General features: G+C 39.7%; 1 protein-coding gene across 13 annotated transcripts in view; it reads left to right on the top strand.

Moving 5' to 3' along the window:
* Nucleotides 1-8302, top strand: part of IQSEC1 (IQ motif and Sec7 domain ArfGEF 1) — a 310602-nt gene extending 302300 nt beyond the window's left edge. For 10 of the 13 annotated variants that reach the window (XM_081898297.1, XM_081898296.1, XM_081898291.1 and 7 more), the window contains 2 exons: nt 2398-2447; nt 3861-8302. In XM_081898297.1, coding sequence (XP_081754423.1) covers nt 2398-2447; nt 3861-4451 — 641 coding nt within the window. In that variant the 3' untranslated portion in view covers nt 4452-8302. The remainder of the gene's footprint in view (nt 1-2397; nt 2448-3860) is intronic. The other 3 variants (XM_081898293.1, XM_081898295.1, XM_081898294.1) reach the window with 3 other exon arrangements.
* Nucleotides 8303-14229: the final 5927 nt, after the last annotated feature.

Raw genomic sequence — 14229 nt, 5'->3', positions numbered from 1 at the left:
ATACAAAATAACACAAATTACATATTAAAACAGAAGCAAACTGATAAACCCCCTCCCTCAAACACATTTAAAAGGCCATAGAATGTTAATCAGCCCAAGGCCTGGTTATAGAGAAGGGAGCCACACTAATCTGCAGCTCTGGGTAAAAAGAAAAAAGGAAGATAAGTGAAATTAAGTTGCTTCTTAGAGTTGTGTGTTGAAAAAATTCACAGGCTTGGTTGCTCATTTTTGTAGAAGTTGGAGAGGTGATGAATTGTGCCCACTCCCCTACAGAAGAGGGCTTGCAATCATGTTACCCTAACACTCACCTACTTTTCTCTGATCAAAAGAGATGTTTGCCCTCTGTCCCTTTTTGGGGGAGGCTGGTAGAGAATACTTTGTACATATGTATTATTAAATGTAGAGCCTAAGAAGTATACGCACCTTCTTGGCATATGAAATCATGTTCAGTGCAGTGCTGTATGTTTTCTGGCAGCCTTTCAGTATAGTTTGGAAAACATTACTCCCATAAAATGTGTTAAGCGCTTAGAAAAGGCAAGCTACTCTACCAAACCTGATACGAAAGGGACTACAGTATAGAAAAAGGTTGCTGTCATGAAGCTGTGTTGTTTATTTCACCATGGAAAAAGAGAGCTTTTCAAATGGTTAGAGCATTGAGGGAATTGTGTGACTTTTGTGAGGAAACTAAGAAACCCTTTATACCTTGAAAATATGTAAAGAACTCAAGTCTCCATTAAGAAATGGGCTTCATCATTAAACTCTAGTTACTAAAATTATGATTAATTTACTCTAGAGCTACTTTATTTTATCTGGACTGTTCTGGAGCCCAAAATGATCAAAGGGTTGGAGCAACTTGCCTGAGGAGAAAAGTTACAACATTTGGGCTTACTGTTGAAAAGGCAAGGAAAGAGGGCACATGATAGAGGTGTATAAAATTATGCCTTGAGTGGATAGGCTTCTCTCATACTACTGGAAATTGGGGCCATCCAAGGAAGCTGAATGTTGGATGATTCAGACAAAGGAAAGTACTTCTTTACACATAGTTACATGGAATTCTCTCCCACTAAATGTAATGATGGTACCTGGCGTGGATGTCTTTAAACAGATTAGACACATTCATGTAAGGCTATCAATGGCTGCTAGCCATGCTTGGCCATTCTCTGTTGGAAACAGAATGTACTCAGGTCTTGCTTGTAGGCGTCATCCAGTAGGCATCTGGTTGGCCACTGAAAAATGGATGATGGACTATATGGGCCTTTGGCCTGATCCAGCAGTGATGAGCCTACATTATTACATGGCTTGTTACTAGAACAGAAAACCTTTCTACTTGCTTAGTCCATAAGTAAACATACCAACCATACTTGCTTTTCTTTCAGTGTACATTCTCAAAAGTTGCATCAAGTAGTAAGCTTTAGAAATCAGAGTACTTTGTACTGTCTTTGGCCAGTCATGCTGTCATTTTGATGCCAAAATAAGTTATTTAGGAATATGAATCACCAAGTTAGGGGCCTGCATGTAAGATCTGGCATCTGATCTCAGCACACATGTTTATAAAAACAAAGCCATAAACAGTAGGCAATTGTGGCTATATCTTAAATGTGTAAGCACTGCACAGTTGACAAACACAATCTCACCATAGGTATGACACTGCAGTTTAAATTTTCTACATAAAATTAAGTTTAGTTTTACCATGGAAGAATGTTATATGAAATCCACTATTGTATCTTAATAATTATAATTTCAAGTACTAAAACTTTGAAATGCGGACAAAATGCCTATCCCATCCTTGGAGACGTTAAGACAGCAGTAGTTTAACTCAGTGCAACTTCTCAATAAGCACTCTTAGGACTGCACTGCAACAGTGCCTGAAATATTTTTAAACAGTATTTAAGAAATACTTGATACATATAAAAACAGTTATTAAAATCCTACCCACTGAAGGCCATTTTAATACAAGTATTGTACAGTATATCATCTACTGAGTGCATTAAGGATTCCCAGACACAAGCATTCCCCCCATAAACTACAGTTGAGAAAGACATGTACCGGTAATTAAACGAGAAGCTTTAAATTTCAATGGTTCCATCCAATAAAATAAGTGGGAGCTTCCCCTCTGACGTCAGTAGGATGTGAATTGCATCCTAAGGCTAGAATCCTAAGCACACTTACTTAAGAGCAAGCTCCGCCAAACAGAGTGGGGACTTTCTTCTGAGTAATCATGTACAGGATTGTGCTTTAAATGTTTACTAGTATAGTTTCAGTTCCTGTCCTATCACAACATGCAAAGTTAATCTCCAGACCCCACTAGAGGATCCTACAATGCATCAGCGAAGGCGGCTGTTGATCACCCAGGTCTTGTCTCAGTCTCTAATCTATGGTATTGCATGTCCTGGGCAGGCAAGCGTGGGCGTCGCAGCAGTGCAGGATCGCTAGACAGCAATATGGAAGTAAGTAGGAAGTTACTGATGTCTAGCTGGATGTGATGTGCATTTCAAACCTTTCTTTTATATACATTTTTTGCTCTTTTTCTTCTAACATACAACCTGCCTGCCTCAAATAAAAATGCATGCCAAGGCTACTCACTTCGTATTTTTAGATTTTTATTTATTTTATTTTTTTAAGAAAACAGCAACACTACTACTACTTCTGGCTTGTTTTTAGACCAAGTACCATTTTTATTATTATTATTATTTCAGCTAACCTCGTCCCCTTCTGTTCCTGCAAGCATGGTTAAATGAATATGATGTGCCCTCTTGCCACCATTTCAGTCTGGTCCCTGCTTAAAGGCCCAGTGGTTATTTGTTACACAGTACACCGTTGGTGCTGTTTGATATTTAACTTAGCTACTGACGTCATGCTCAGCCATTCACATTGCTTATTTTTCGAGTTAAATTGCGAAATGTATGCAGTCGTGACACCATGGAATTGCATAGATAGGGCATGGGGAAAGAAAACAAATAAGACGGATGAATTCAATGTGGATTTCATGAGATTTCATTCATCTTCAAACCATTTATATACTGTTCATGTCTTTGAATTCAACCTGCAGATTTGTGTGTGTGCGTGCACGTGTGTGTGCGTGCGTATGTGTGTGTGATGTCTGTGTGTGTTTGAATTAGGTAGACTACAGTCTACATATAGCACATGATGCCTCACCATTGCTATGTCCCTATAGCTGTCCATAAAGAAAATAAAGTGTCCACAGACTAACTAGATAGTCAACGGCTAAATAGCAGGAAATACTGGGCCATAGGTCAGGAGATGTGGGAACAAAGCACAAAACCTACCAATAAAGAAAAACAAGCGTAGTCTCAGTCTAACACTATTAGTGATAGCTCACTTACTTTCTACATCTCAAAATAGAAGCAGTCTACTTTAAAGTTAATGTTAGAGAAAAACGCAGTACAAAATCTGAATGTTAACAGTGTGCTAATTATTTCAGTTTAATTCATTGTAACTGTAGACATGTATATATTTGTTCTTGAAGGGAGAAATAAATCACATGACTATAATATCTTAATAAGAAAAAATGTAGATTTAAAATCAGATCAAAAGGTTTTAATCACTGATTAGTGATTACTTTTTATTGGTCAATATTTTCAATTTTTTTTTAGAAAAAGAAAAATCACTTCTTTCTATAATTGGGTCATATCTAGCATCGCCCCAACTGTACCTTAAAGGAAGAAATTGGCAGAAAGACAGACAGACATAGGTCATAGACAGACAGACATCTCCTATAGGTCATACAGCAGTTTATCCCTATGAGCTTTCAAGGAAAACATGATGGTCGCTGTGAACTTTTTTCTTTTACACATATTTTAAGGTTTTTTTAATTTTTATTTCTATTAATTTCTTTTTAGGGGTCCATCATTAGCAGTCCTCATATGCGCCGAAGAGCTACATCAACCCGAGAGTGTCCATCTCGCCCTCACCACCAGACTATGCCTAATTCTTCCTCACTACTAGGGTCCTTATTTGGTAGCAAAAGGGGAAAGCCTTCCCAAGGCCACCTAGCAACTGGCCCGTCACAGCACCCACCTCACCCTCCTATACTTTCACATCAGCAGCATTCGCAGCACTCTTCTTCCGCCCTGCACCACGCGGGGCCAGCGGAGGGGCAGACCCAGGCACAAGTGCACACCCACCATTCTCAGTACTGCCACATGCAGAACCCGCCTCCGTACCATCACCACCACCACTACCACCCACCCCAGCATATCCAGCACCCTCACCAGTACCACCACGTGCCGCACTCGCAGCATGTAGCGCATTCGCAGCATTCTTACATACCGCATTCCCACTCGCAACATTCTCATGCCCCCCATCCTCCATTACCCGCTCCTCACCCCGTACACTCTTCCCACGCGCCACATCACCACGGCCAGCCGGTGCCCCCTTCTAGTTCAGCCAGCACTAAGCCCAAACATAGCGGCATCAGCACAATAGTCTAGAACCAAACTCCTCTGCCAGTAATTGTAGCTCTAGACAGGCACTTACAGGAAGCAGAAGCAGCCTATAAAACTGGAATGGTTTTGGTTTTTTTTAATAATAAATAAATAAAAATGAAACACAAGCCAGAAACAACTTAATTGACTCCTTTGCCTTAAGGATTCAATAGAACAACTCACGTTAGCTTGATCAGTGCTGGTCTTACAACTGAACTCAGTGGTGATCTTCTCCCTCCTTTTCTCCAGTAGCCTTGAAAATATGCTGCTTGCGGAAAACATTTATGCTACCTTTCGTTTCACCCACCCCCCATGACAATTTTTAATGCATAATGAAAACATAACCTCAAAATAAAAGGAAAAAAATATGAAGTAGAACCAAGTGTTGCATTCTTGCTCCTTAATTGTCAATGGGCAAAAAAAGTAGACCTCATATGGTTGATGAAAGTACGTAAGTAAACTTTATATAATATAAATATATAAATATATACATATATATATATATACTGTATAGTTAACATTTATGCTTACAACAAAACTTTTGCAGTCCACAAAGCTAGCAATATATACTTTACCAGGAATTCCATTTACTGATAGAAGGGCAGTACAGTAGTTGAACAGCGTAATGAAAGTGTAGACCAAAAAACTAGGAACAAATTCCAGGCATTTCAGTGTTCTCATTAAAAGTTCTCTGGACTTTGAAAAATATCTCTAAGCAATCATTGCAAAGTGTGCCAAGTAACATAGCATTTAGCTGTTGTAGTCAAATATTGCTTTGTACAAATCCTTATTTTATTAACAAGATAATATACTTAATCAGTATTATAACTGTTCTACTATTTCAGGTAAGCAAACTAGTTAAGATGCAGTAACTATACAGTAGCAACATGAGACCCCCTTTGTTAAGGGCTGTCTCTACCTTTTGGTTACTCAGATTCTTAGACACTTTAAAGGCTGTGATAACTGTGAACTTACACAATCCATAGTTCTTCTTTTATATTCATATATGTTTTAATAAACTCACATGAAGATTTAAATGGAAGGTACTTGCGTACACGGCATAAACATTCATCTCAGACCTTAAAACAAGAAGCATCCATCCCTTTCCCGACACATTGCCACTTTACCATAACTTACTCAGTTTATCTCAGTTAAAATAGACTACGGTTCAGGCTTGCCTTTCCATATGAAAGTGATCTGAAACTTGAAGGCTTATTTTAGTACAGATTTTTTATAACTGTAATTCCATGTAGCCATGTGCTGGCAGCAGGACTCTCTCACCATTTCTTCATCACATTTGTTAGTTTATCCCAGCACTCAGCAGGCTGAGTCTTTGCTCGAACTGTCATGGTCCAGTTAAGTCGCAAGACATCTCGTAAGAGCCAACTGTGATGTTGTTGCTTATGTGTTGTAACGAGTCATTCGCAAATCCGTATGCGATTTTTTTGTACCCCCTAAATCCTATTTTTTAAAATTTTAAAAAAAGAAAGAAATCATACATGGAGAATACTTTGTAGTTTCAGCATTTTGAGCCACCCCAGTCACAAGGACTGTACATCTAACTGGCAGAAACAAAAGGAACTGCAGAACTACACCAGCAGAATTGTGAATGTGGTTTAAAAGAAGAGGAAGGAAAAGTTCCAGTGAGAGATGGGTAAAACAAATAAACACAAAAACAGTGTTGCTCCGGAATGTAGAAGTAATACATGAAGATGACTCTTATGTATTGGTGATTCCCGATGTCTCCAGTTTGTTTTGTTTTTTCTCTCCCTCTCCTTCTTGCTATGAATTATATCATGATTACCAGCAAAACTAAAAACCAATTACTTCTGTTAACTTCCACTCAGCAAAAACAACCACCTAGAGTTTAGTCTGCTGTTTAAATTTGTCTGTTATTTTCTACGCGTGCAATACTTCCTGTTTTGTCCCCCCCCCCCCATAAATTAACTACATATGAAATGAAAGTAATAAAAGTCAATTTGATGGTCATCCAGGCCGATTACCGAAGAGGGTTCATCTCAGGAGCCCCCTGAGGCTCGTTGTTCCTTGCAGTTTAAGCATTGTTTGTCCTTATGAGGGATAATAGAACTGTCTGCATGTCATCTAATGTTAATAGTATTAAAGCTACACTCTACATATTGTATATTTGCAAAATATATCAGTGTTACTGTTTATATTAGTTGAAGTAAAGTAATGACATATTTAAATATGTAGACTTTTCTTCAGACCTTTGTACCAATAGTAGAGTCTAACTGTAATTTATAAGTTGTTCCAGAAAAGATAAGTAGCTGGTGGGATACTTTCCCCCCGTGTTGTCGCTCGTTGAATATTCTGCATGAACCAGACTCAAGAACACATTCACTGGACAACCACATTGCTTTGCATTTGACGGGTTAATATTGGCCACACACAAAAGTACTTTAGTGTTGCCCATCTATTTATATAATTTGGATGCCCTAGGGAGCCCCGTGTAAGGTTTTAAACTCCCATACTGTTGCTCGTTTTAAGTTCACATACACACAAACATCCTTATATGATTCATATGAATTCCGTAAAATGAAGGTTATATATTACTATTATTTATTTCATTTTCTTGCCATATGCATATGGAACATATAAGTAGAGTGAATGCGTTAGAAACATGAAGTGCATGAATCTCAACGTTCCATGAATACCGAAGGAGGTTCATTCCCCCCCCCTAAGTATTTTCGATAAGAACATCCTGTAACCAGCATTACTTTTCAAAACTTCACTGCTTTTTAGAGGAGCGGTCTAAGGTGCCAGAATCCCTTTTATAGACCAAGAGTACAGAACCGTTTCTCTTAGATTGGGAAAATGACAGCAATCATCATTAGCTTCTATGTGCAGTTAGAGGAAATAAATTTTATAGCATGCAGCAGGGGAAAAGTAGTTACCAGAAAGCTTTTCTTAGTTTTTCTGTATTGATTAAAATCCATACAAAACACTATTGAACCATGTGTCTTTCTTCCCATGAATAGTATGGCTTAGGTAAAAGCAACAATTTGAAGTTATAAGAAAAACTAAATAACCTTGCAAAAATATCTTTTCTGGGACAACGTCAAATATGTATTTGTTTTAATCCTTTTAAGTTAAGAATGAAATGTACAACAATGTAAAAAAAAAAGTAATCCTAATATAATGTACGTCTTGTATTGCTAAAAAGAAGTCTTCAAGCATAACATTGTAGAATGATTTTTCCATCAAGCACTGCATGCAGCAGAAGCCTCTTGTTTCTTGATTTTAAAATGAGCTGAAAGACAGTCAGCAGCTATTTAAACAATGACTCTCTACATGTTGACTTGCTGTTCCATATAAAGCTGTGTGTTTACTGCAGTTAAGCATGCATTTTGCTGTTTCCGTTGTAAAATATCATCACATCTTGCCTGCAAAAATGAGTGTGTATATAGTTAAAGAAAAAACTTGACCAATAATAAGATAAAATTTTGAGGGAGGGAAAGGATAGCAAAGCAGGACCAAGTAGGGAGAATAGCTAATTCTCTAAACTGTACATAGTGTGTAAATTAGTATTAATATAAGTCTGCAGTCACTTTCAGGTTGCATACAGTACCTGTCTCCTGCTAGGAACTTTAATCCCAGCCTTGCGTTGTATTAAACTGTTGGAATTAGGTCTTGAATGCAGACTGTTAAAAGACCTCAAGAAACATCATGCTCATGAAAAGCTTCTGTTATGGGAGGCTTCAGACCATTTTGTAACTGTTGGAAAGGAAGGAGTGCTTTCATTTTAATATGCATTGTTTGTAAGTAGTATCAGACCTTATCGTTGTAAAACTATAACTGTGATTATGTGGGAAATCAAATAAATCACTTTGAACTCACTCAGTTTCTCATCCTTTGTAGAACTGCAAGCACTTATATTTTTCATATTAAATGAATAAAATTACTATGCCACTTCAGTTCTTGGAAATCTCATTTTGTGTTGTTTAAAAAAACAAAAAACACCACTGCAGTATCGCATGCAAAAGGTAGAAACAAATAGCCCTGTTTTGTACAGGCGAAGCATTGGGCTCAAATTGGGACTGTTTATGTCTCAGCTGGATAGGACAGACAAATCAATGGTTTCCTATGGGGCGGCTAACCTGTGACCTCTAGCCGTTGTTGGATCCCCTTCTGCTGCAGTCAGCATGGCTGATGATCAGGGATGGTCTGCATACTGCAGCTGCATACTGCAGTATACAGTATGGGAGTCTCGAAGGTCACAGGCTAGCTACCTCTCATTTAGAATGTGGTCTTACACAATCCATAGGATACAAGCGGTAAAACAAAAAATATACTCCAGGTAAGAAACTTGTGGCCCTCCCAGTGTTGTTGAGCTCCAATGAGCTGCAGCCACTGTGGCCAAAGATCAGGGATGATGGGAGTTTTTTAATCCAACCACACCTGAAAGGCCACAGGTTCCTTACCCTAAGTTTAAGGAGTTGGCTTGTACAACAAACCTTATCAAATGTTGACAGGGACATGCCATTACTGGAGAAGGGAGGGGAAATTATTGTTTCAGGTAACCTGGTCCAGAGTTGTTTGGGGCTTTTACACCCAAGTAACAAGACCTTAAAGCTGACTTGGCTAACAGCAGCTTGTGCAGATCCCTCAGCACTTTGGCTACAGCATTCTGCACTAGTTGCAGCATCCAGACCAGACATAATGGAAGCCCCACACAGAATGCATGGCAGTAGTTGAAACTACTTCCCACCCATGGCACAGTACTTCTGTTTTGTCCAGATGAAGCCTCTGCTTATTCTGCTCCACCCAAATCTACACCATCCTTAGCCAACCATTATCTCTGATTTAAGACAACCTTTTGGTGCAAAAGTCCTGTCGCCTAGGAACCAATTTCTGTACACGCAGTATTGGAGCACGTTTGGCATTGCATTTCCTCATTATATAGCGAGTAAGTTAACAGAATACAAATGCCAGATCAAAACCAGGTCTGCCATTGTGTTAACAGCATGAAGCTTCCTAATGAGTGTGAGCTTAAATTGTAAGGAAACACTCCTCTGGCCTCTCACTGCTGTAATAAAACAACAAACACCGACTAAAATTAATTGAGCCTTGTAGTGTAAATTGCAGGAAATCAAGTAAGATTCTTGGAAAGGAAAACCATGTACATTCCTGACTTTGCTGAGAATATAAACACAACAATCCAGGTATCAGACAGTGTTAAAATGAACAAGCCAATTACATAATAAAACCCCACTTCAATAAAAACCCCATTTGTTTCTATTTCTGTTGGGATAGCCATGCTGGATTGTTTCAGGGAAAAAAACTGATGAAGTGGACTGTGGTCCACAAAAACTTACTGCACCATAAATCTGTTAGTACAGTGGTACCTCGGGTTACAGACGCTTCAGGTTACAGACTCCGCTAACCCAGAAATAGTACCTTGGGTTAGGAACTTTGCTTCAGGATGAGAACAGAAATGGCGGCGCAGCAGGAGGCCCCATTAGCTAAAGTGGTACCTCAGGTTAAGAACAGTTTCAGGTTAATAACAGACCTCCAGAACAAATTATGTTCTTAACCCGAGGTACCACTGTACTGTATTAAAGGTGCCAGAAGACACTTAGTAGTTTTAATTTGCTTCAGTGGGTTCTGTTTGTGCATATCAGAGCATCTTCACAACTTAAATTATTCAATGACCACGTACATTCAACATGGAATTATGGATTGAAGACACTGAAAATCTTGATCTTGCTTAGAACAAAACTGCATTGTTGGATGGTGATAATAAATTATTATTTATATGCCACCCATTTGACTGTGTTTCCCTAGCCACTCTTGGCGGCTTCCAACAAATTATAAAACCACAGTAACACATCACACATTAAAACTTCCCTATCCAGGGCTGCCTTCAGATGTCTTCTATAAGTCAGTTGTTCGTTTCCTTGACAATTGACAGGAGTGTTCCACATGGCGGATACGACTACCAAGATTGTTTGAGAAGATACTGAGGAAGACAAAGAACCTCAGCAAACCAATGCGTACATGCATATGTAGGCATGCACACACAACCAGAAGAGTATCTTGAGAGGAAAACAACAGCTCCAAAGAGGAGGCCAGGAAGTCTTCAAAACACCCAGTGAAAGCCACCAAGCCTTTTATTGCTGACAACGATGGTGAGGCAAGCTATTAATAAATCTGTCTAGTACATTCAGATTCTTATACTAAATTTTTCTGGTTTTCCACTTGTTTTAAATTGTTTTTAGCTGTTAACGTTAATGCTTGTTTGCCTCCATTGTGTCATTGTTTCATAATTGGTTTTAGAGTTTGTTATGAAAGTTATATGGATTGGACTTTGCATTTTCAGTGTTTACACAAACCACTCTGTGAACCTAGTTATAAGGGTGTTATACAAAACTAAACCTGCCATAAATTTAGAGCTAGATGTAAATGCTGTAAGTTTACTCCTGCTAATGCCATTATTTCGTTGAAGGAAGCCATGAGCTTTAAATGTATGCCATGGGTGTGACCATAGGCATGTGACTTCCCCCAATGAATCCTTTATGGAACTACAATTCCCAGGACCCTTAACAAACTATAGTTCCCAGTATTCTTTGGGGGAAACCATGTGCTTGAAATATATGGTGTGGATCTCTCGATCTCTAAAGGCTGGACCAGAACTGGCAGGATTCCTCACATTACACAGAGACTGAATAAGTGCTATAAGGCACTTCCATCCCAGAGTCGTAGGAAATAGGTCACTTAAGTCAGGAGGCAGTCTCCAGGAAAATAATGCAGCAATTATTTGTAGAAGATGAACTGGAGTGGTTGTATTATTGCATATTTTCTCCTTCACCTTGTGTGTGTCTGTTTTGAATTTGAACCGCTGAACAAATATTGCATGAAGTGTCTCAAATAATTGTTCCAGCCTTTCAGAGGCTGTGCTAAGCTCTGTCTGGAGCACCAAGATAATTGCATTGTTGTAACACTTGAACTATTTAATTTAACTTATAGTAACAAGCACTCATTATCTTGCTGAAAAAGCTTTGCATTTTGTAAATACACAGTGCGCTTTTTGAACCGAAAAAAATGTCATCGTGATATTTTAGAAGCTTTGAGCATTTTGTGAAACAACTTCATAGACTCATTTGGCTCTTCATCTGGAAAATATTACTGTGTCTTATAATTACATCAATATCTTCAGAAACTGCAATGAAATCATTTCATTTCCTTTTCCTGTGAATGAGGCTGTATTTTTTCCAAGTTACGTTACGGCCACAGGAGACAAATATTAATTCAGCTTGCATTCCTACCTTTTTTTTTTTTAATTACGTGTCCCTACAAATATTTTTAAATTATTTCCTTTTTCTCATACTCAACCAATGTGAGAGGCTGTGTGTGGGTGTGGAGAGAGAGGTGGTTCTTTGAACATCATCCTGCAAAGATGCTGGCAACCTACTTTTATTCCAAATCACAATGTTGGAAGGCACCAATGCAGTTGGCCCAGTCCTCCAAATGAAAAAAAGTTCACCTTGACAACAGAGTGTTATTGGACTTTTGTTGCTTAGTCGTTTAGTCGTGTCCGACTCTTTGCGACCCCATGGACCTGAGCACTCCAGGCTCTCCTGTCTTCCACTGCCTCCCCCAGTTTGGTCAAACTCATGTTAGTAGCTTCGAGAACATTGTCCAACCATCTCATCCTCTGTTGTCTCCTTCTCCTTGTGCCCTCAATCTTTCCCAACATCAGGGTCTTTTCCAGGGAGTCTTCTCTTCTCATGAGGTGGCCAAAGTATTGGAGCCTCAGCTTCAGGATCTGTCCTTCCAGTGAGCACTCAGGGCTGATTTCCTTAAGAATGGATAGGTTTGATCTTCTTGCAGTCCATGGGACTCTCAAGAGTCTCCTCCAGCACCATAGCTACAGAAATCTGCCATACAGGTACGTATTATTAAACACTGCATCAAGTTCCGCTCAACCTCTTCAAAAAGGTCGGGTAGTTTAACTTCTGTCACGGGGGGTATTTTTAAGCACAACAATGCAGAGTTCAGGGCAAAGTCGGCATTTATTAACAACTCTTGTACCAACAAAGCCCTTTACCTCCCTCCCCTGCACCCTCCCATTTTCTCAGGGCATTAGGAGATCATGGCTGTACTTAAGGGCTTACTTACACTTCTTTCCCCTTTGTGGGGCAAAGGCGGGGAATTGTTCTGTACTATAAAGCTATGCTAATAAAAAATAATTAGAAGAAGCCCGCAGCATGTTATGGGCACAATTGCATCCTCCTATGCAGATTTCCCAGTAACTGATAATTTAAATGCAGACTAAATATCACTTGTGCACACAGGCTGGAAAAGGATACACACTCAGAAACAAGGCATCAAACATGGTTCTGTCTTGTATCAGGCATATGCACACATTTTAATCTTCACTGCACTTTCACGTTCATCTATCATGGGTAGGCAAACTAAGGCCCGGGGACCGGATCCGGCCCAATCGCCTTCTATATCCGGCCTGCGGGTAGTCCTGGAATCAGCATGTTTTTACATGAGTAGAATGTGTCCTTTTATTTAAAATGCATCTCTGGGTTATTTGTGGGGCACAGGAATTCGTTCATTTCCCCCAAAAAATATAGTCTGGCCCCCCACAAGGTCTGAGGGACAGTGGACCGGCCCCTGCTGAAAAAAATTGCTGACCCCTCTAAGTCATTTATAAAGATGTTTAACAACCATGGACCCAGGACAGAACCCTGCAGCACCCTGCTTGTCACTCTTTTTCCAGGGTGATAATTAACCATTAGTGAGCACTCTTTGGGTTCCGTCAGTCAACCAGCTACAAACCCACCTAAGCAGGCCTCATTTCACCACCTAGTACAGGGCGTAGCCAGTCCTCCAGATCCCAACCTCGCAAAGCTGCTCAGGGTGGGCGGCATGAGAAGCACCCCAACCTCGCAAAGGCAGGGCTGGGATCAAAGGGTTTGTGGATGTTTGTGGATGTTGCATCCTCCTCATGTGCCCTCTCCAAGTTGCTTTGCAAGGAGTGTTTCCATGGCGGGGCACGCAGGGTGAATGGAGCCCACAGCGCCAGTCTGTCACCCTGGAGCATTTTTCCATGCTGGGGACCTACTACTTGCTTGTTCCTCCTCTTGCTTCAAACATAGCCAAGGAAACCTTATTTATTATTTTTAACCTCTTTTGCAGGCTTGAATTCATTCTTAGCTTTGGCCTGCCTTACCTTCTCCTTGCAACTGTTGGCTACTCATGTATACTCTTCCTTTATCATTTCTCCTTTCTTCCATTTCTTATACAGGCCCTTCTTACATCTCTCACATTTTGTCATCAACACATAGATTCTTGCAGCAAAATACAATTACTGTGGATTAGATCTGGCTCATTCTTAATTTATCTTGGTAGTTCTCATTCTCCTTTTTATCTGATCATATATTTTTAAACATTTCAGCCTATTAGATAAAATAAAGAAGTGGTTTCATAAATCATAGAAGACCTGAATGTGTGTGAAAGGGTGAAGAGACATATTCAAAAGTTCAAAGGAGATTTGGGGAAAGATAACTGCCCAGGTAGGAAAAGTGATCAACGTTTTCAAACATTACACCGTTAAGTTGGGTTTGTGGTGCTGCAGAGAGGTTGTTTTGTGCTTGTTGGTGCAGCACTTTGGTTTTTTGGATATTGAGCGATAGGCCAAGCTTTCTGTAAGCTTCTGCAAAGATATTTGGGATGGTTTGGAGGTCATCCTCTGAGTGTGCACCCACTATGTTGTCATCAGCATACTGAAGCTCTATGATGGAAGTTACGGTAA

The sequence above is a fragment of the Podarcis melisellensis genome, assembly GCF_964234715.1.
Source record: "Podarcis melisellensis genome assembly, chromosome: 2".
Taxonomy (NCBI): domain Eukaryota; kingdom Metazoa; phylum Chordata; class Lepidosauria; order Squamata; family Lacertidae; genus Podarcis; species Podarcis melisellensis.
The sequence above is the reverse complement of the archived record's forward strand: the minus strand, read 5'-3'. Positions and strand labels throughout refer to the sequence as shown.